The 24,506-nt window shown below is 33.0% G+C and overlaps 1 protein-coding gene across 3 annotated transcripts in view; it reads left to right on the top strand.

Moving 5' to 3' along the window:
• PPA2 (inorganic pyrophosphatase 2) overlaps positions 1–24,506 on the top strand; it is an 84,745-nt gene that overhangs the window by 54,536 nt on the left and 5,703 nt on the right. For 2 of the 3 annotated variants that reach the window (XM_019738933.2, XM_019738932.2), the window contains 3 exons: positions 6,736–6,863; positions 9,299–9,384; positions 17,226–17,295. In XM_019738933.2, the coding sequence (XP_019594492.2) occupies positions 6,736–6,863; positions 9,299–9,384; positions 17,226–17,295 (284 nt within the window). Of the gene's footprint in view, positions 1–6,735; positions 6,864–9,298; positions 9,385–14,032; positions 14,204–17,225; positions 17,296–24,506 lie in introns of all 3 variants that reach the window. The other variant, XR_012493160.1, reaches the window with a different exon arrangement.

The raw sequence follows: 24,506 nt of genomic DNA on the forward strand, positions 1-24,506 counted from the left end.
TTCTTTTTCTTCATTTTATATTTCAAGAAACAAAGTAAAGTATTTTCTCAAGATGACACAACATATGAGTGCCAGAAGTGGAATTTCAACGTAGTGCTGTTCAATTCCAAACAGGATATTTTTCCTTATTTATCTTATTTCTTATAAACTTTTTGAAGTTCTTGTTGTTATTTTCTGAATATTTTTAGCTAGAGTTTTGATTTTTCTTTTGGACCCCCAAAATTTATTTATTAAGTAAGAGTATGTTTTTCTTTTTTGTTTTTTTGTTTTTAATTTTTTTAATCATATGTATAGTTGGGGGACTGGGTGCAGTGTTTTTTGGTGGGTGAAAGAATTATTTAAAATTTTTATTGTTGATCTTTAGATTTACTGTATTGTGCTTACTGAATATGCTGTCATAATATTCTCATGCTTCAAATTTCTTAATGTTTGCTTTGTTTTTAGTACATAATCGTTTTTAAAGTTCATTGGTACTTAAATATGTCTAAATCAAAAAGATCTCATACTTTAGATATCTCTCTCTCTCTCTCTCTCTCTCTCTCTCTCTCTCTCTCTCTCTTTCTCTCTTCTCTTTTTCTTTCCTCTCTCCTCTCCTTTCTCATCTCGTTCATAGGCTGTATGTATGAAATGAATCTAATCAACTCAACTTTCACCTCATTTACATCATTACTGTTTGTTTATTTGGCAAAAATAGAGTATTGTCTTAAAGTGTGTTTAATTCTGAAATCTGAATAAATTGAAGCCTTGGCAAACACACATGATTAGAAACTCCCCCTGGTATGAAAGAGGACATTTTTGATATAAAAAGAATAGAACGAAACTTAATTCACAAACCACTTCTTTTTTTCATTTTCCTTAGTAGATCACAATTTGTGACATTAAGTTAGGTTTTTTAAAATAAACTTGATTACATAAAAGGTATGCAATAGCCCTGATTAAGGAAAAAGGTAACTCATAAACATTGCTTTAAAAAAAAAAAAAAGAAAGTGTTATGACCCTCTAATGTCTAGAGATAGAATCATAGGTTTTGACTAAGATAGTTTAGATCAATTTTTTTGCATTTGTAAGTTCCTAAATCAAAATTAGTTAATAAATGGAAAATTCTGAACTTGAAATAATCAAATTGAACTTGAAAATTTGTTATTATGTTACATCATTACTTTCTGTTTTACTTTTTTAGCTAGCATTTAATAAAGAAATTTATAAAATTTCCAATGGATTTATTTAGAACTGTGATTATTTATGTATCTTGTATCTATAATTTTAATATAAATATTCTCTTAAGGAGACCCAATATAATCTTTGTCAATTAAACTTTCAAAGTTGAAAACAGCCCTGTAATAAAGTAAACCGTGGCTGTACACTATTTGTCAGAAGTTATGATACCTCATATGAAGCTTTTTTAAAAAAACTAGGGTGATACATATTTAGGTGACAGTTTTTACCTAATGTTATAGACTAGTCCTTTTTAACACTTTGATACTTTAAGTTTTACGTAAGTCTGATCTTTATTGGTTTTTACTTTTTTTTCATTGATAATTCCTCTCAGTTCTACTTTCTACAGATATCCAAAATTGACCATTTGTCACCATCTCCATACAACTACAGTTGTCTAAGCTCTCATGTTACCTGTGTGGATCCTCTCAGTAGCCTCTTACTGGATTTTTCTGCTTCCACTTCTTCCTCGATGCAGTCTTTCCCTACACAGCAGATAGAGAGATCTTCCTGAAACATGTGCTGTTCTGCCCAGAACCCTCTAATGCTTTTCCATCTCAAAGTAAAAGGCGGAGTCCTTGGTGTGGCCCTTAGAGGACTATGTGACTGGCCTGTGGCTGCTTCTCTAATCTCATCTATTGACATGCTCTTTCTTCACTCTGCTCTAAACCACAGGGCTTTCTTAACTGTTTTCCTCAAATATTTTATGCTTCATACTTCAGAATATTGGCACTTAACATCTTCCTCCCTAGATGACTCTTTTAGATATTTGAATGAGTTGCTCCCACACTTCGTCCAAGAATTGACTAAAGTACATTTTATCAGAGTCTGTCCCTGACCTCTCATATTTAAAATCCTCTTTCCACCTCACTTGCAGAGCAATCTACATGCATAATTGTAAATTTTTTGTCTTTTTCTCATCTTTAACTGTTTTCTTACCCCACCCTAATTTGACAGCAGATAATTTTAGCAACCTGTATATAAGATATTTGACAGCAGCTATTTTTGGCAACCTTATATATTCTCTATATAAGAATGCCTTCAAAACATACAAATTAATTTTATAGAAACACAATCTCTTTTTTGTCCTGATAAAAGCACTGCCTCATATAATATTTTATTAAATCTCATAATTATAACCACAGATGCAGTTGGCATAAATGCTTTGGAAATAAACATACCTGATGCTTGCTAAAGCTGGAACTTACCTGGTGAAAGCAAGGTGTGAGTTTTATTGTGGAATTGTCTACCAGACTCAGTATACAGACTGTTGTGGACATCAATCAGGATATTTTAAAGAAGTCATTGTTAATCATCCGGGGAGTTGATCGAGTAGTTCTTGATTAAAGGAGTTTGATTTGTAATTAAAAACAAATGGAAATAAGTTTAGCTTATTTACATAAAAGAGCTTTTCTAGATTATTCTAACTTTTGTTGTTGGATTAGTTCATCTTGAAAATAAACTGTGTTTCCCCTAAAATAAGACCTAGCCAGACAATCAGCTCTAATGTGTCTTTTGGAGCAAAAATTAATATAAGACCCAGTCTTATTTTACTATAAGACTGGGTCATATATAATATAATTAATATAATATGATATGATATTATACACTACCCAGTCTTATTTTACTATAAGACCAGGTCTTTATATAATATAATATCATATATCATATCATATAATATCATAGTATAATAATACCGGATCTTATATTAATTTTTGCTCCAAAAGACACATTACAGCTGATTATCCAGCTAGGTCTTATTTTCACAGCAATGCGGTATGTAATTATAATAGAAACTTTAATATAAAGTTAATTCTCAAGATTTGGAATAAATGACTACTATAGAATTGCTGCTTTTCTTAAAATAACATTGTGAAAAAATACATCCAATGAAAAATTCTGGATATGGATAATAATGATGGTTACACAACATTGCAGATCTACTTAATGCCACTAAATTATACACTTAAAATGGTACATTTTGTTATATATATTTTACCATAATAAAACTAAAATGAAAATATATCTACACTTAATATTCTCTTAATGTAAATAAAACCTGTGACAGTATTACTGTGCAATGTAGAAGAAAAAGCAGAATTTGTGGAATTAGGAAACTTGTATTTATATAATATAGTATTTCCTTCTTATCTGCAGTTTTGCTTTCCACAATTTCAGTTACCCAAGGTCAACTGCGGTCCAAAAATACTGGGGATGCCAAAAAAATGTATACAAGTGGACACTTTGGTCAACATTGCTCAAGTAGTAGTTCGCCATAATCAGAAGTGTCTGGATGCTGATGGTAACCACTTTGAGCACCTCTTGTAACTGCAGAAGTCAATGTGACTTGTATTCATCTTTTGTAACTGGTATATATTGAGTATTACAATTTTAATACAGTTTTCTTTTCTTAAAATGTGCATACATTTTTTTGGCATTCTCTGTATTAAATGGAAAATTCCAGAATTCAGCAATTTCTAAGTGTTAAATTGTGCTCTGTTCTGAATAGCATACAAAATCTCATGCTGTCCCACTCCATCCTGCCCGGGACGTGAATCATCCCAGTGTCCAGCATCTCCACGCTGTACATATGCTACCTGCTCTCAGTTACCAGCTCGGTTATTAGATATTTTGAGAGAGACCATGTTCACATAACTTTTATTACTGTATATTGTTGTAATTGTTCTATTTGATCATTAGTTACTATTAATCTCTTACTGTGCCTAATTTATAATTTAAAGTTTATCATAGGTCTGTATGTATAAGAAAAAGCATAGTATATACGTATATAGGGTTTGTATAAAAGCATAGTATATACTATCAGAGGTTTTAATTATCCCCTGGGGGGTCTTGAAAACCATATCCTGCACAGATAAGGGGAGATTACTGTACTAGGTTTACCATAAATAAGTTAGATCAATTTTGGCAAATCTTCTATATTTTCTTAGCTGTAGTTTTCTTATGTTTCACATGAATGTGCTTATTCTCAACTCTCAGGAGGTTTATGAGGAACAAATGAGGTTATTTCTGTAAAAGTCTTTTGTAAACTGTAAATCAGTTTATAGATTTTAGGTGGAATTATCTATTTTCAGATGAGTAAGTCATTGAACTCTTGGTACTGCATATAAGATTTTGGCTTGAGGCATTTGTTATTGAGGTTTTAAAATTATTTTAATTGCTTATTTAAAATTTTGGCTTTGCCTTTTTGTGAAAATGCAGCCGTTTTTTCCCCAGGATATAATTAATTGAGAATGGAAAAGTTTACCTTATATGTGGCGAGTTCCACTTCTTACTGGTATTATTCATTTTAAGTTTTTTGTTGGTTTGTTTGTTCGTTTTTTTATTGATATCTTTTCTTAACAGGTCCTCTTCATAAGTTCTGATAAAAAAGCCTCCTAAGCTGAGATATTGGATAACTTAGCTTTTCCTTTCTTATTTGAAATCAGTGAATTAAAAAGCAGTTATCAAAAAAAAGTTTATGCATGAGATAGAAAATGGCAGATTGAGTGAGCTACAATGATGAAATCGTAAATCAGATTAAGTTAGAGAAACTTACTTATTTTGGACATTGATTAAAGTGCCTTTCTGGTTGCTTACCTTCAGTGGACTAAAATATTTTTTCCTCCCTCTGAATAAGAAAACAGTGAGTTGGAGGAACTCAGTATTAGTTAATTTACAGAGACTTTTTTTTGTAAAAATAGAGAAAGAGTGTAAGAAAATGAGTCATAGAAAACTTACCTTGGAAAGCTCTTTTAATAAGATAAGCAGAAGAAAATTACCAGAATTCAAAGAGGAAACAATGTATATTAGGTGAAATATTTATGAAATATACTATTTGGGGCATGACAAAGACCTCTATGACCTAGAATATGATGTGTAATAAAAAAATAATAATTTACTATGGCAAACATCTTCCATCATTTACTCAATAAATATGTATTGACTCTGATTAATAGAGCAAGTGTAGCCTGTGTTCAGTTTCAAGTTTTTCTTTTCCCCTTAGTTAGTTGTAATGTTTCTGCTTGTTTGCTCCAGAATTACTTTAGATAGATGTGTGGCCCATTTACATATTTTTAAATGTTTAATTCAAGTGCCTTTAGGCAGCATACTCAATCTTTTGTTTGCCATGGTCTCTGCCGTTCCTATGGTGTCTGCCTTCCCAACACTCATGTCACTTTGTGAAACATCTGGCTTCCAGAGGCATATGTAACTCTTTCTAAATCATTATATAAGAGGCAAAAGACAAGCATAAAAAGCAGAAGGATAATTCCTGTCTGTTTAACCCATGCCTGCAAAATGCGTATTAATTACTTTTTCTTGTCATGCCTGGTGAGTGAAGGATTCCACAAGACTTGGAGGAACAAGTCTGAAACTATGTGATCTTTAAATTATCTCTATGTACGGTTGTCTTCTCCTGTTTTTACGTATAACTTTCTAGTTTTTCAAGTGCTACCAAGTCTGTATGTCATTTGCCATAAAATACTGTGCGTAAAGGGTTGTGCTAAATTAAATGTTAAGCCACAGTGTGGTGGAGAGTAAAGACTTCTAGTTTTATCTAGTTATTTCTCATACTTTTTGAATTGATATCTATTGGAAAGGGTCAATTCCTCAGGGACCTTTTTGGGGTGGGGACTATTATTAATTCAGTAATGTTTCCAATTATGTTTAAATGAATGTCCTCAAAATGTAATGGGTAAGCTGTTTATGTGGTAGTAGAACTTAAAAATAAATCGTGTAAATCATTACAGATTTTGAAATTAAATACTGAACCATACAGGTATCATCACTCTGTTTAAAATTGCGCTCTCTGCATTCTCGTTCGTACTCGGCTTTATTTTCGTTTATAGCTCTTTTCACCACTTAACGTAGTATGTATTTGTTTATCTGTTGCTGTCTTTTCTACTGTGTAAGCCATGAGAGCAGGGACTCGTTTTGTTTACTCTTCTATTTTCCTGCTTAGAACAGTGTCTTACACAAAATGAATGAGAAACTTTACTAAATATTTGGTACATACGTGCATAAAACCCTTCTCATTCAACTTTAGTATGTTCTCTTCTGGGCACTGCCCTCTTCATTCTATAATCAGTGTTCTTTTAGCTTACTAGTTCTAAAACACTTATCCTGATGTTGTAACTTCTCCTATTCTATGCCCTCCATTGCTCACATAGGCCTTAAGTACATCTCACTTAATCTTCTCACTTCATTGCGGTTTGTCTATTCGTCCGTTTCCTTTAATTAGATCTCTGAGCTCGATGAGGAAGAAGAACTTGGTTGCCGTCTTCTATCTACCTACTGTACCTAATACAGTGTTGGAAGGTGCTCACGAGAGTAGAACGAAGGAGTAATATTTTACGTATGCAAAAGCAGATGTCCAGAGGTGCTAGGACACATACTGATGGTTGTGCTGCTGGTTAGCAGAGTTGGACCAGAACCCATGTTCTCTGCCTCTCTCGATCCAATGCTCTCCCACTAACAGGAATTTTGATTTTTAACAGAGTCTTTTTGTTTCTTCGTTTACAGATATTGATGATGTTAAGAAGTACAAACCAGGTTATTTGGAAGCTACGCTTAATTGGTTTAGATTGTATAAGGTGCCAGATGGAAAACCAGAAAACCAGTTTGCTTTTAATGGAGAATTCAAAAGCAAGGTAAAGATGATCATCTTTATTTTAAATAAATGTACCTCGGGATAACTGTACAACACTTTTTCATGTTGGGGGTTCCTTATATGAATATTTGTATATCGCATGATAACAAAAATGCTTTTTACTGACTTCATAATGAAGGACTTTTTATCATTTTAATTAAAAAATTTTCTCAGATCCTCTTACTGAATCAATAAAGCTAATAAATATATCCATCTGTTGATCTCTCCATATCGCCTTTACCTCAGAAAATGAAGAATTTCCATGACGAGTCTAAATTCTTCAAATTCTGTATGAAAAAAACCTCTTTACTGTTCTGGAAAGGAGACAGCTACTTACCATTAGTGTAAACCCATAGGGGCTTATCTCCAGTGTGCTCGTTCTACCGTGACTGAATTAAACTGCCAATTTAAGAAAGCATTTGAATTATCTTACTGTCATAGGACTTTTCTATTAGAATACCATAAAGTGTCTCTAATAAGACACAAATGGAGAAAATAAGCCAAAGAGTTAGTCTAACTCATGAAATATTTTTTAAAAGTTATTACCACTATATAAATTACACATTATAAACCAGCATTTAAGGGTAGTAATAAGTAAAAACTTAAAATTTACACTAAGTATTTTGCTATACAAGAATTTATTACCAGCCAGGGGTGGCGACCCTGAACCCCTCACCTCCTAAAAAAAAAAAAAAAAAAAAGAATTCATTGCCAGACAAAAGCATTTTTTTTAAAGGCACATTAAAAACTCTGAAGCTCTTGAGGGCTTTGTGTAGAATTATTAAATGTAAATATAAAACTATTAGATTTGATTCTCTTTTAAATATGAGACATGGAAATTTTATAATTTTTAAAAAATATTTTTCCTCAAAGAAATATGTTGTATTTTATGTTTCAAATAATAATGAATTTCAAATATATATATAGAACTTATGTGGCCCTTTATTGCCTCAGTCAGGGTAAGACCGCCAATTTAAGAATTTGTAAAAGGTGTTTTTGTTTTTTTATTTCATTTTGACAAACATTAATTCTTTTCTAAATGAAGACTAGGTGATTTATATAACCTCACTTCAGAAAAATAATCATTTTATTAATTGCTTTTTATCATGCTGTTTAAAATATAATGCCTAACTCAGGAAAATTAAGTTGTGCCTCTTGAGCATGGTTGAAAGGATGGCCTCTGTGCTATAATATAGATTTTTCCTGCCTAATCCTTTAAGCAAGTTCTGGAATTAATTCTAAATAATTGCAATTATCTGAGCAATTTAGCTTAAAAATCTTCCCTTGTATTTTTAAGATAATAAATTGGACTTATTGTCCCATATCTTGAGACCCCAGCACAACCTCATTTAGAATTAAGCCATTCTCCTTTATCTGACACAATAGCAGACCTGAGCCAACTTTTTAGAAGTAAATTTCCCATTATTATTACAAAAATTTTTTTTTTCTTTTTACAAGTTTGAGCAAAAATTGATTTGAGGAAAGGGGCAGCACCAAACTGGAAGTGGTTAGGAATGGTTCCCCCAAGATTCTCTATTTTCTTAATTTCTTATTATAATTTGTTTAGTTGTCACAGAGGGAGAAAGGAGCTAGTATGAATTAGGTAATACATAGGGACTCTGCTTAAGAAAAATTAGAAACATTTTGGGAAAATATATAAAGAATTTTCTGCTTTGGAATAATAAAGCAAGCTTTCCTTAGATGGTATTGCTAGATTATATATCTAGCAAGAGGTGTATCTATTGTTGATGTTGCATTTTTAGATACCACATGAATTCATACGAAGGAAATTTTGAAAATGGGAAAGAGGTTTGCTACCTTCAGACAGTGGATAGTCTAAAATAAGATTATGCAGTTAGACTGCAGTTTCGATGACAATGAAATTAAAAGATGAATGCTTGCTCACAAACTAGGAACTAGTCTAAACACTTTACATACAACATCTCATTCATTCTTTTAATAACTGTGTGATTTGAATTAGTAGTTGGCAAACTTTTTTCTGTAAAGGACCAGATAGTAAATATTTTAGACTTTGTAGGGCATACGATCTGTCACAACTACTCAACTCTGTCATTGTAACACTAAAGCAGCCATAAGGCAGGCACAGATGAATGGGCATGACTGTATTTAGTTAAACTTTATTTACAAAAACAGGTGGCAGGCTGGGTCTGGCCCACAGGTCCTAGTTTGCCAACCCTTGATTCAGATTATCCCCACTGCATTCCATTTTATAGATGGGAGAAATTAAGATTTAGTGAGATGAAGTCACTTGCCCAAAGTCAAACAGCTGGTAAATAAGGGTGTCAGAATTTATACTCAGGTTTGCCTGATTCCAGAACTCATGTTCTTAACAGTTGATTGTCAGAGTACATTTAATGTTAGTATACTATGTTACTGTAATGGTGTGATTCCTGTCTCTTTTTGGTTTGGAACTAGGCTTTTGCTCTTGAAGTTATTAAATCTACTCATGAATGTTGGAAAGCATTGCTTATGAAGAAGTGTGATGGAGGGGCTATAAATTGGTAAGAATTTGTTTTTTCTACATAATGTTATTTTATTATTAATTGGTATTAAACAGCCATATAATACTACTCAGATCTGATTTTTTTTTTTACAAAAGAGAATTGCAGTTTATTTTCCACTTAGCAAATACTTATGGAGCACCTATTTGGAAGGCATTCCCTAGTGCTGGCACTCTGAGGCTAGTGACTGACACAGTCCCATTTCTCAAGGTATTTATAGTTTAGTGAGGGCATTTAAAATAATAATGTTATTGTAATATGATATGTGCAAAGATAGAGTAAAAAACAGTAATTCTTCAACATGTAAACATATGGTTATTTTATTTACTTATAACTACCGTGTCATTTCTTAATAAGAACAGTGAAAGCCTGCTTGTCCAACAAGATCTGGACCAAACAATATTGATATATAGCTCAATCATTTTATTGTACTTTAAAACATTCACAAGTCTCTGGATATAAGGCTGAGACCTTTTCTATATAAGTTATATATATATATATATATATATTCTAACATAATATACATAATAGAAAATAAAGATCAGATCCTGTAATCCATAAACTACTTACAATTAAATACTCTTACATATTTTTAGTGTTCTTTTTTCTAACCTTTTATGGTTGCCTTACCCATACTTCACTTGACACCAAATTTTTATAGTAATTCCCCTTTTTGTGGCTTTTTAGAGCCTCGACAGCAGCCTCAGTAGTTTTAGAGCCTACTTAGTATTCATAGAAACAGTTCTCTTTCCACACTCCCTTCATTTATAAGCATAATTACTGCTTACATTATGAATCTGTAGTAACAAGGACAACTGACATAAGCAGGTTTGGAAACAAAAACAGCTGACTCTTAGTAAGCCTAAATGTAGGAAGTAAAAGTACATGGTCATTCTGGAGAGGAGATACTACCCAACTTCATAGTTCCTTTCTATGAATCATAAGAAATTTGGGAAGCCATCCACTCTGAGCAAATACTGATTGAGGGTCTACTTCAGGTCCTGTCCTGATACAGGATTACTCCTGTGAATACAATTTAAATAAGAGTCCCTGTTCTTTGGGAGCATAAAGTCTGGAAACACGAGAGACATCAGAGAAGTCATTAGAATAAAGTAGTCTGATGGAGTAAAGAAATAGTCTCAAGGAATATTTTATTTAAGTCATCAAAAGGCTCATCTTGTTTATGACACAAATGCTTGGGCATTTTAGCTTCACATTCTATTTCTCATGCTAGCTAAAGTAACACTTCAACTCTTTGAAATTCTCCTGTTTTCTTACCTCTTATGCAAACAACTCGCTTTTCATCAACATAGTCCTAAAATTTAGGCAATTGTTTCTAATTTAAATAGTATAATTTATTAACAAAGAAACGGAATATAATTGGAAGTCTTTTACTCCTGATTATCCTAGTAACCAGTACACTGAGTTAGTCTTCATAGTCAGATATTAATGTGATGAGCTAAAAAAGAAGAGATCTCTAATTGTCTGAAGAGGTATCTTATCTCTTTCTTAGTCATAATTTCTGAAAACTTCAGTAGTTCTTGGTGGGATTGTGTGTTTCCCAGGTCTCCTCAGCTACACAGCTGAAGATAATCTCTGTGGATAGTTTTTCTACAGCTTGATATCATTACTTCTGTGCTGATTCTAATTATCTTTACTCCGAGGGTAGCCTTATTTCTAAGCTCTGGCGTCATTTTACTGTAGTACCCTTGGTAATGATAAGGATTTCATTAATAAGAATTGACATTTATTGAACTCTATACTGTCTTCCAGGTTCTAAGTGTTTTATATGTGTTATCTAATTAATACTCGTAAGAACCCTGTAAGATAGGTATCATTATCTCCATCTTACACATGAGGAAATTGAGAATGCACTGAGATTAAGTGACCTAAGGTCACACTGATGGTGGAGGCAGAATTTAAGACAGATTCCAAAGCTTCTCTCTTAGCAGCTATATTCTGCCTCTACCATTTTAGAGAATACAACAAAATTAAAAATTTTCAGCTTAAAAATTATCACAGTATAAATATCTGGGTATAAATGATATGCATTTAGATAATTTAAAGTCAAAATCTTTAGAATTTTAATTCATTTTTCCATTATTTTTATCACTATTTGATTTGTAAAATATATTCAGAGTAATTAAATTTGTATTTCCTTTGTCTTTACCGAATGAATTACTTATTTTCCTTAGTTCCTTAAAATGTATTGTTACTGCTTTAGCAAACTGTGTCCCCCTTCCAGTTTAACCTGCTTCTTCACTTAGTTCAGTTTAGGGCTATATTATCACAGCGGTTCTCTCAAACAACACACAGTACATCTGAATTACCTAAAGAAACTGTTAGAAAATTCAAATGCATTGTCCCCTTCTTTAAACCTTGTGAATCAGGATCGCTAAGGAGTATGGTCTAAGCCTCTATGTTTTAAAAGCTCCCTAGGTGCTTCTAATGAGCCTCTGTGTGAGAACCATCAAATCCAAACTTCTAGAAGAGCAAACAAGGCCTTCTAAGATTTGGCCCCTGCTACCTGTCTAGTCTCATTTTCCATCACTTCTTGCCTATTTTATGTTCTAACAACTTAGACCATGTGTCACTCCTCACAAACACCATGGTGTTACTGACCTCTAGGCCATTACTCATTCTGTTTCCTTTGCCATGATTGTCTTCTCATTTTGTTAACTGACTTCCTCACCTTTTAAGACTTAATTTTGACTTCATTTTCTCCAGGAAATATTCCCTCATAGTAGCCCAGTGCCAGCTAAGGTGCCAGTGCACTCTATGTTGCCCCTCTGTGTACTTCTCTCATTGCATCTACCACAGCTATTAACTACAGTAGTCCCCCTCCCCATCTGCAGCTTTGCTTTCCGTGATTTCAGTTGCTTGCAGTCAACTGTTCTCTGAACTATTACATTGAAAATTCCAGAAATAAACAATTTATAAGCTTTAAATTGAGCACTGTTCTTAGTAGTGTGATGAAATCTCACGCGGTCCTACTCTGTCTAGTCCAGGGTGTGAGTTATCCCTTTGTCCAACATATCTATACTATATACGCTCCCCACCCATTAGTCACTTAGTAGCTGTCTCAGTTATCATACCGATTATCAGAAAGAGAAAGACCACATTCACCTAACTTTTATTACAGTATGTTGTTATAATTGCTCTATTTAATTATTAGTTATTGTTATTAATCTCTTACTGTACTGAATTTGCAAATTAAATTTTATCATATGTATAGGCAAAACCATAGTATATATAGAGTTTGTTACTATCCGTGGTTTCAGGTATCCACTGAGGGTCTTGGAGCATATCCCTGGTGGATAAGGGGGACTGCTGTACTTGTTTTATGAATGTGTCTCCTTCTCTAGAATATAAGTTCCTTGAAAGCAGATGAAGCTCTAATCATCTTTATGTTTCTTATCTGACATGTAATAGCTACTTAATAAATACCAATTGAATAAATTGTTGAATGATATTTTAAAGCCAACAAATATTTGTTGTTGTTGTTTTTTAATCCAGTGGTGACTCTTCTGTTTCCAGGAGCACTGCATTTACTAAATTTTTTAATTGATATTTTGACTAATTATACTTTTCAGAGTGTTTTATTTTTATTCTTTTTTTCCACTGTTTAATATTGACTCTGAAAGCTACATATTCTTTTATAAGAGATAATTTCATTATTTCTATCCTTAATGTAACTTTAAGCTCTTTTGTAGGACAAATATAGTTTTTTGCCATTTGGGTTTATGCTACTACTCCTTTCACCCTCTCTTCAGCCACAGTTTTTTTTATCTATTTTAAAGAAATCTGAAATGTACTATTCATTTTACCAGTTTATTTTACTTCAGTAATAATCACTTATTCTGATCCATTTGTCTTCCAAATTTTTCAAGTTTTGATTTAGTCTTGAATGCCCTTCTAGTTGTAAAACTGCTTTAATTAACTTATCATTTCTATACTCATAAATTGTTTTATATTGCAACTACTCTCCTGTTTAATGTGCTCTATACACTACTATCAGAATTGTCTTTGAGAAAGACAAATATGATTATCATTTTCATGCTTAAAAACTTCATATATTTCCCCTCACTTATGGTATATAACCCAGCTCTTTATATTAAAAAATGCGTCCAAACCTACTTTGCCAGCCTCATGTTCTGCCCCCTCCTGTCTCACTGTCTTTCTTCCATGAATGTCTGTTCATTCTTCAAGAAGCAATTTAGATGTTACCTCTGCAAAGAATTTTCATTTCTTTCTGGGTAGCATTAACTGTATTCTTACCTGGCTCTTACGTAGTAGTTGTACACACCTCTATGAGAACTTGAGCAGTTTATTATTTTATGCTCTACGCTGAGTTTGTACCTTAGCACTTAGTGATAGGACTTGACACATGGTAGGTAGTTTAAATATGCTTACTGAATGAATATGTATCCAAATTGTTTAGGTCTTGAAATTGCTTTTTTTTCTTTTGCTTTTCTAGAGGCAGGTGTATTTGATCTATATACAGATAACTCCAGTTCTTTTAACTTTGTGTAGATTTACTTCAGTGTCACTTTTCTTCTACAAACTCTGGAGATGATGACCCAAAATCATTGTCATTCTTATCTCTTTAAATTTTCTCTCTTCTCTTTCTTTGACCACTTTGCTGTAGAGTGAAAAACCTTGGCAAATCTACATCCTGGACACTGTCTTTAAGAATTCTCATGAGTGTGGGCCTTTGTCTGAATTGAGATTCTCTTGAAAAAGGATAATTTCTCTTTACTAAAGTTCCGTATTGCTGGCTGTAAATTTCATCTTTTATGTTTCTGTTTATTATTTGCAGGTAATTTTCTATTTCTATTTTGATGTGATCAGTTATTATGCACTATTATGTATCTATTAATATTCTTTTTTATTGTTTTCAAATGCAACTTGGATTTGTTGTACACAGCATTTTTGGTATTGCTCATCTTTTGCTCTAATGTCATGTTTGTTTATTTTGGTCAGCAAGATTGTGTACGGGCCCTATAATGTGTATAAATTTAGAACAAAATATTTGGTATCTTCTTTTAAAACGGAAAGCAGCACATTCTTTTTAGTCCTTATATTTAATCTTACTTGTGGTAGACACCATCAGCTTAGTCATCTTTCCTTTAAGTGATATTTTCTGCTACCTACTCCTCTTGTAGGCCATTGTCAGATTTGAGAGCTAAAATGAACCCTAAATATTATAAGCTCCGTGGGGCCTCTGTGGTTCCATAGTGTATCCCCAGCATCTAGAAATGTCCCTAATAGATATTATAAGAATTTTTTGAATCAATAAATACATATGAAGTAGTGTTAATTATTTTTACATAAGGTCCGATTCAGAGAAAATAAAAATGTTCTTGATAATATGCCTTTTGTTGTAGCTTCAAACATTGAAAGTAAAAATCACTTCATTAAATCCTGAGGAAAGTGTATTGCAACCCAAATTACACACTTTTCTTTAAACCAATCAAAGGATGTCAGTGAGGAAGTTGGCACTATTTTTAGCTGATAAAATGCTAATCTGAGTGCCTAGTGCAGTAATAGTAGCAAGGGACTTTGTACCCGTTCACCTTTATGTTAGCATATCATGCAAGGTTTTTTTTGTTTTTTTTTAGTTTCAGGTGTACAAAACAATGTAATAGACATTTACACCCCTCACAAAGTGATAACCCCTTTCCCCCAATCTACTACCCCTCTGACATTGTATATAGCTGTTAAAATTCCATTGACTCTGTTCCCTATGCTGTGCTCCAGATCCTATATTAAATTATAGTTGACATTCAGTATTAATCAGCTTCAGCTTCAGGTGTACAGTGCAGTGGTCAGGCATCTACACCATCCATGAAGTATTCTCCCTAATGAGACAAGTGTCCCTTGTACAGATGGCCAACTGACATATGTAAAAATGTTTAACCTCACTAATCATTAGAGAAATGCAAATAAAAACCACAATGAGATACCACCTCACTCTGGTCAGACTGGCTATCATCAATAAATCATACAAGACTCTCTTAAGTTCATGTATATATACCGTTCATTGCATTCTTAAAACAGGCATACTAATCATTTGTCCAAGGTGAAAAATGGCAGAGCCTTTTGGTTTTCCTAGGTTCTGGTGGTTCCTCATCAAGATATTTTACTGGAGATATTTAAAAAATTATTCAGAGTTTTAAAAATTTACAATGCTGGCTTTAATATTGTCTCTTTTCTCCTATTTTTGTTGATGGTTTTGCTTTATTGTAGGAGTAGAAGGTTTCTTTAGAAATAATTATCAGATTTAACAGATAAAAATATAGGACACCCAGTTAAATCCAAATTTCAGAGCAATACATCTTTTTAGTATAAATATGTCTCGTAATATTTGGGACATAGTTATACTAAAATAATAGTTTGATGTTTATCATGTATACAACATTGAATCGGGTATTCTATAATTTATCTGGAAACATTTAGAGAAGACTCTTGTTCTCTCACCATCATTTTCCCATAATTTCCAAGGAATGTTTCACTTTGGTTGAGTTATGATGTTAAAAACATCGTATATACCATATTTACAATATGCCAGGGTTTCTTCAGAGGACTGGCATTTAAAACTTTGCAGTGTCTCTTTTTTTGCCTTGTCCTTTTTTTAAATTTAGTTCTGACTTTCTTTAGGGAAATTGGCTTATAAGGCCTTACTTTTTTCAATTTTTAGTTTACTTAAACATGAGATGTAGAGAAGACAATACAAAACAGTTTGAAGATGATATTGCCAACTTTCATCAGTTTTATTCATGTCAAGAATGAAAATAAATCCCACATTTTGAGTCTGGATAGAAAGCAAAAGGACGAGTTATGATAATTGCTGTATATCCAATGTCTGATTGTAGACAGATGTAGTTAAAAAGATAAATAAGTAGACAAATCTTCATATTCTATATATCCCAATACATTCACAAAGCCATTGTGAAAATAAATTTTATTTCTTATATACCGTAGATCCACTTGAGGGCAAGTGTGTATGTGTGCGCGCGCTCTCTGTTAGGAATCTGCTAATCACTTTTCCCTTCTGTTTTAAAAAATTTATCGGTCTTTAACTCTCTTCTTACCACTTCTTTCTGTATCCATTTTAATCTGCTGATTTCTTTGATGAAATTTTTAAAAATCAGACTTAATATGTTTGAGAGGAATGATGCCTCTGCTTTCATCTGTGAAGTAGGAAATGCATAATGGGTTGCCACCCATGCTTGTGGAGATACCGTGCCATTCCCCATTGTGTGGAAAGGCTTTTGACTTTATAGAGCCTTTATTGATCATGGGAGGAGCTGCTGTCTTATGCATACTGAACTTCCTTACTTCTAAGAAAACTGAGTTTTCATATTCGTATGGTGTTCTCTCACAACTCTTAGCTTAATCTTCCATATCTGTCTAAGGAATAGATTCCACAGCATCTTTCAGTAGCCAGTTACAATGTTTATCACCTCACTTAGAAGAAAATTCTTCCTTACAGTCATCATTCTGTGGATCAAATTTGTTTTTTGTTTTTTTTATTATTTTCTTCAGTAAAGGTGATGTGTAGTTTGGGTATAGCGTTTTAAATGTAGCAGGGGATTATTTAGATTGTATTACTATCATTTATATATTTTTTTTAATTTGTAGAGTGCAGTGCTGTGGAGCACTTAATGTTTTTAACCTTGCCTAAAAGAATGTATAAGAATCTCAGTTGTCCTAAATTATATTCATTCAGGTTCTTTCATTAGCTGGAATCATAGTCGTTGCAGGAGAGTTGTTTTTCTTTTTTGGTGATTGCTCCTCTTTTATCCTGTGTAATAATAACATACTCTTTTCATTTGCAGCACAAACGTGCAGGTATGCGATAGTCCTTTCCATTGTACTCAAGAGGAAGCAAGATCATTAGTTGAATCGGTAAGGGAAATGTCCAAGGCATCCTTTAATCTTAAATGTCATGAGGAAGTCTAGCGGAAATTCTAAAAAATCTAGCAATGACCTGTATAAAGTCTTTTGGGAAGCAAAAAGTTAAAAAATAACATTAAAATCTATTTTTTTAATCCAGGAAATTTAAGTCAAAACCCTTAAAACTTTTCAGTTGAATTTTTAAATTCTATTTTCTAAGTACATTAACCATTTAATTTCATTTGATGGTGTTTTTCTTATCACCAATTTATTGTTGTTTGTATGCATTTACTCTCCTCTATACTGTTCTGTTGTCATGAGTTATCCACCATTCAGTGGCTAAATTGCAACTGGCTGCAGGTACCAGTGCATTTTGGCTCAAAAAAACAAACAAGACTCCACTTTTTTTCTATTTAATTTGGCTATCTCACAAGCTTTCTTTTTCCTAGCTAAGAAGATATCCTTGGGCTTTTTACATGTCTTAGTGATATTGCTGCCTGGAGACAACTGAATTTATTAGCAAATTAATGCTTGATTGGGAGACCATTAATAAGATTATTCAGATAATCAGATAATATTGCCATATAAAGTGTATTCAGGAGTGATCTTAGGCTAGAAATCCCATTGATAAATTAAGTTTGTTTAAACTATGAGATAGGAAACTCGTGAATTTAGATCTTTACTTCAGGAACAACAAAATTGTTTGCTCGCTATGGATGCTGTGAATATTTCTGCCCTACTAATTTATCAGCTATTTAGTTAGTGCCTACTCCATGTGGTGAGGGTCTAGGTGCTGGGGATGAAGTATTAAAGAAAAGATAGAAAAACCTCTGCCCTCGTATAGCTAACATTATAGTTGGGGAGCTAGATAATAATTAAATACACGCGTAAAATACATAGTATCACAGAAGGTGATAAATGCTATCATGAAAAATGAGCAGGGGAGCGGGGATAAAGTGCCAGGAGTGAGATGGGAGTTGTAATTATTTTCAAAACGTAGTCAGGGACAGCCTTGCTGAGGAGAGGACTGCCATGAGTCAAGATTCTTAGAAGGTAAGGGAATGAGCCAAGTGACTGTCTGAAGAAAGAGCATTCCAGGCCACAGTCCCAAAGGCCGTGAGGCAAGAGGATGCCTGACGTGTTCTAGAAATACCCACGGAACCGCGGCGGAGTCTGACTGGTAGAGTCTAGGGGAGGAAGCAGGAGATGAGATCAGAAATGTTTGGATCTGGGGGGTGGAAATGGAGGGCAATTATTATGAAAGACGTTGTAATATAGTCTGCAAAGACTATTTTAACAATTTTGTTTCTCGTTCTGAATGAGATCCAGAACCGTTGGAGGATTTTGAACAAAAGCGTGATATGATCTGACTTAGATTTTAACAAGACACTCTAGCTGCCTGCTGAGAAGGGACTGTAGGGGGCTAAGGGAAGATGCAGACAAGCCACTACTGCGGTTTAAAATGCTACTTTTAGGATCCTTTACTGTACATAAATGTTACTTTGAATTATGTTGAGAAGATTTAAATAAAATTTACAAGCTTAATCTAATAGATGCATGTAATTAGAGAATACATAGTTTTTTTTCTAGTACATGTGGACACATCCAAAAATTGAGTATATGTTAGGCCACAAAGAGAGTTGCAAAAAAATGCCAGAGTGTATGTCATGCAGACCACAGTCTCTGTCTACAATATAATAAAGTTATAATAATCAGTTGTGAAAATATTAAAAGAAAAAACGCCAAATCCACGTGTTTGGAGACTAAAAACACTTCTAAATAAGTCATGCCTCAAATAACAAATTATAACGTTATAAAGTATTTTAAATTGAATGACAACTAAATCACTATTATGTCAAAATTTGTGCAATGCAGCAAAAATAGTTTCTGAAAGAAATTAAATGTATATAGCTTAATGAAGAAAGAAAATTTAGGGGCTAAGCATTCAACTCAACAATTACTCTGTTCTTTTTCCTACCTTTTTACGTTATAAGGAAGAAAATTATAAAGAGCAGAGCAAATATTTGATGAAATAGAAAACAAATAATGGCAAGAATCGATTAAAACAAAAGCTGGATTTTTTTTTTCCCCACACAAATGAGAGGCCATTTTATTAATTAAAGATGTTGAGAGACTCAGCCAAAAGCTGGATTTTTTAAGACTAACAGCATAGACAAACCTATTAAAGGAAGAACAATGAAATAGAGAATGCACAAATAAAAGTATCAAGAACTAAAATGAAAACATAATTATATGCATAGGACATTTAAATAATAAGAAGGTAATACTGGGAGATGTTTTTGGAAGTACCTTTCTAAACACAGATTAACAATTTTGTTTAAAATATAAATTACCAATATTAAGTCAAGAATAAATAGAAAACCCTAATAGACTTATAACAGTTTAAAATAATATGCAATTATTAATTTTTCCCTATTAATTAATGAAGTCAGTCTGTTTTTAATCAGAATCGCCATCCGGTTTTCATTGAACTTGACAGAATGATCCTAAAATTTACACGGAATAGTAAAGGGTCAGGCATAACCTAGAAAAAAATTGATAAATTTAAAGTTTTAAAAAAAAGAAATCTGCAAACAACTAAAGATACCATAAGTTAAAAGATAAGCCATTGATTGGGAGAAGATATTTACATATAAACGACAAAAGGATTAACAACTTTTTCAATTCTACAAGAAAAAGATAACCCAGTAGGGAAAAAATGGGCAAATAATATGGACAGCTCACCAGAAGGTGTACTTAAATGGCCAGTAAACTCTATCTCACCATTAATCAGTGAGATCAACCTAAGACACGATACAGTTTCATATTATCAGTTGGCAAACGTTTAGAAGTCTCATATACCAAGTGTTTTTAAGCAGGTAGGGAAAGGAGAGCGCTCATACTTATTGATATACTTGATGGGAGTTTAAATTGTTACAACTACTTTGAAGAGCAGTTAATTTCTAGGAAAGTTGACGATGCTTACAACTCACATCTCAGAAATAACTCTATATATACATTCTGTAGAGGTTCTAATACTTGTGTTTGTATGATCAGACATGGGAAAACTGGAAACTGAATAAATGTCTTATCGATTAAAAAACTGAGTAGGTAAACTAGTATATTTATACAGTGGAATACTGTGCCACAGGTGAAATATGTGAATTAGAACTGCATGACTCTACATGGGTAAAACCTGAAAGTGCAATGTTGGGTGAAAACATGATTGTAGTAGGATGTAATGTGCACCTTTTTTGTAAATTTTAAACCACCCAATGTGGTAGTACCATACATTTTTAATGAATGCAAAGAGATATGGTATTCACATTTCAGAAACAAATAAGAACAATAAACACCAGTGTCAGCAGCATAGTGGATAAGAGACATTACTTTTGAGAAGGGAGGGAAAAAAGATTTTAATTTTGATGAGTAGGTAGAAAAAGAGACTTTGGTTGTAAAGTTTATGAAATAACGTTAACTTTTAAAAATCTAGAGAGTAGGTATGTGTTATAATAGCCTATATTTTCTGCAAGTTTGAAGTATTTCATAATTTTAAAAATTTGTGTGCTCAGAAAATCAGTAGAAAAAAATGAATGAAACCAAAAGCTAGTTCTTTGAGAAGACCAATAAAATTGATAAATCTTTAGCCAGAATGATCAGGAAAGAAGAAAGAAAAGACAAATATTCAATGTCAGGAGTGAGTTAAGTGACATCACTACTGATTCTACAGATACTAGAACAATAGGGAAATATTGTGAAAAACTTTATACCAATAAATTTGACAACTTGGATGAACTGAACAGATTTCTTGGAATACATAGACTACCAAAGCTCACTAATGGAGAAATAGTCATACACAAATTAAACTTGTATTTCAAAACCTTTCCATTAACACAACTCTAGGCCTAGTTGGCTCCCACTACATTTATTCAGCATTTTATTGAAGATTCTAGCCAATACAGTAAAGCATTTAAGAGAAGGGAAAGTTGTAAAAGAAGATAACATGCATGCCTATGTAGAATATCCAACAAAATTTACCAAAAAGCTACTAGAATAAGTGATTTTTAGCAAGTTTGCAGGATACAAGATCAATATACAACAAACATTTTTATATATTAATAGCAAACAATTGGAAACTAAAAATAAATATAATGGCATCAAAAATATGAAACACTTAGGGATAAACCTGGGGGAAAATGTGAAGAACCTGTACCCTGCAAGCAATAAAACTAAATAAATGGGAAGATATATCATGTTCATGGGTTGGAAGACTCAATGTTGTTAGGTCAGTCCTCTTCAAGTTGATCTGTGGATTCAATGCAATGTCAGTCAAATTCTAATGCACTATTTTGTAGATGGACATTAACAAACTCATGTAAATACTAAGGTCCCACAATAGACTAAACAATTCTGTAAAGAACAAAGTTGGAATAGTAACTATTTCTGATTTTAACACATTTTATAAAACTAGAAGAATCGAGAGAGTAGTCATGATATAAAACTAAACAGAGATAAATGAAACGAAATCTAGAAATAGACCTACATATACATATTCATTTCATTTATCTCTGTTTAGTTTTATATATGTATATGTATATCATATATATACATATTAGTTTAGTTTTATATATGTATAAATATATATGTATGTGTATATCATATATATATATATATATATATATATATGTATGTATATGGACAATTGATTTTCAAAATGATAATTTTTTCAACAAATAGTGTTTGAATAATTGATTATTCCATACAGGGAGAAAAAGCACTTCATTCCACACCTTGCACTATATATGATAATTGTCTAAAGCTTATCGTACACCACAGTTTAAAACAAACCTGTAAGCCTATTTTGAACTTGGGTTAGTTAGGCAGGATTTCTTAGATATGACAAAGCCCAATCTGTTTTTAGAAATGATAAATTAGAGTTCCTCAAAATTAAAAATTTATGTTCTATAAAAGTCACTCTTAATAGAAAGAAGCCACATACTGCAAGAAAATATTTCAAAATCATATACTTGATAAGGTGAGTTGTGTCCAGAATATATAAAGAACTCTCACAATTGAATAATAAGAAAACAAAACATCCCCCACCCCACAAAAAAAAAAAAAAAATGTGCAATATATTGAATGGTCACTTTGCCAAAGAAGATACACTGAAAACACATGAAATGATGCTCAGCTTTACCAGTCATTAGGAAAATGCAAATTGAAAACCACAATGACATACCTATATGCACTTTTTAGAATAGCGAAAAATTTAAAAGATTGGCCATACCAATTGTTAGCAAGAACGTAGAGGAGCTGGTAGTCTCATACCTTGCTGGTTGGAATGCAAAATAGTACAACCACTTTGGAAAACAATTTGCATTTTCTAGAAAAGTTAAACATATACCTATCACCATGCTCTACCCGTTCCGCTCTTAGATTATTTCCTCGGAGAAATGGATGTATATGTCCAAAGACTCGTACACAAATATTTATAGCAGCTTTATTTGTAAAAGACAAAAATAGGGAACAACCCAGATGTCCATCAACAGATGAATGGATGAACAAATAGTGGTATATTTATATGAGGGAATACTACTCTGCAATAAAAATAAATAAATTATTGGTACATGCTACAACATGGCTGAATTAAAAAAAAAATGTTGAGTGAAAAAAGGCAGATATATTGTAGCATGCCATGTACTATATATAATTTTAGGAAATGCAAACACTAATGTATATTGACACAAGGCAGATTGTTGGTTGGATGGTTTGGGAGAGGGCCAGGAAGGGATTTACAATCGCTTTTAAGGTACTTAGGAAACTTGGGGATGGCGGTAATATGTTTATTATCTTGAGCATGATAATGGTTTCACGGGGTATATATATATCAAAATTTATGTGCACTTTATTTCATGTCAGTGTTAGTCTAATAAAGCTTTTTTTATTTTTTTTTAAACAAAAAAGGTGTCTTCTGGTGTCAAACTGTCTAGGTCCAAATTCCAGCTCTTTTACTTATAACATGAGACAAATTATTTACTTATTTATGCTTTGGTTTCCTTATTTTTAAAATGGAGCTAATAATATTATCTTCCATATGAGGCTGTTGTGGAGAATTAAATGAGATAATCCAGGTAAAATGTGGGGCAGGTAGAAAGTATTCAATAAATGTTGGGTTTTATTGTCATTGTTATTCGTGTTGTTGAGTTGAGTTGACCACAGAAAGAAATCCCTTCTACTCCAGCCTCTTCTTGAGCTATCACTCCTTCCTGAGATCTCCCATTCCATTGTTGGATAGTGGGAAAGTCAGCCTAATTTAAATTATTCAGTGAGAATTAGCCCTGTTTTCAGAAACTTAAACAGGAAGAAGGGGAGCAGGAAAGAGAGTTAAATTAGTTTCCACAGCCTCATATCGTATTCTAATACTTAACCATTTTTCCCATCTGGGAGTTTTTTCCTCAAAATTTCTCCCACATGCTTCTGTTTAAGTACTTTCCTTGTATTCTGCTCTCTGAGGAACTGGAAAACCTCTAAGCATCGTGTGAAGTGGGGAAAGTTTGAATTAGGTAATTTGTAAGGTTCTCTAATATTTGGTAACTAGTCATTTTACTAAAAACAAAACAAAACAAAAACTTAAAGTCTGTGAAGTTCCATACACAAACTCAGTGCATGTAGGACTGAGGAAGAAAACCACAGTCATTGCCAAAAAAAATTCCCAGACTTGCCTCAGACCCGACACAGCCTGACAGCCTCTGGGATTTAAAGATCTTAGAATCTGGGCTCAGGCCAAGGAGAGTAAGTCACCACACTCCTGCTCAGTTGCTGGGACCCAGTCCCATGACACCATGAACCGTTAACTCACAGTAGTGATTGAAAACGTTCTAAAAGGTTAGAGACATCTAAAACTGAGAAGACAGAATGCCTCGCGGAAATGTCTCCACAGCATTTGTCTGACTTGCTTTTGCCTTTGTGGGGTCAGATTTCCATTAAAAAACAGTCTCGAGCAAACCAGGAGCACACAAAGTCAAAGATGGCAGTGACGATGGCACATAATGCACAGTGAGCAGTGCTTGGAAGGAGAAGAGTGAGGAGGAAATTTCAACTTTAGTTAAAAATGTATTTGGACTGCATTTGTCAGGTCTTATTTCTTCAGTAATAAGATGTGTAGTGTAGTCTGAATTTTAGGTGGCCATTTTCTATGTGAGTTCAGAACTTCTTAGCTGAAT

This window comes from Rhinolophus sinicus, linkage group LG02, assembly GCF_036562045.2.
Source record: "Rhinolophus sinicus isolate RSC01 linkage group LG02, ASM3656204v1, whole genome shotgun sequence".
In the NCBI taxonomy this organism is placed as follows: Eukaryota; Metazoa; Chordata; class Mammalia; order Chiroptera; family Rhinolophidae; genus Rhinolophus; species Rhinolophus sinicus.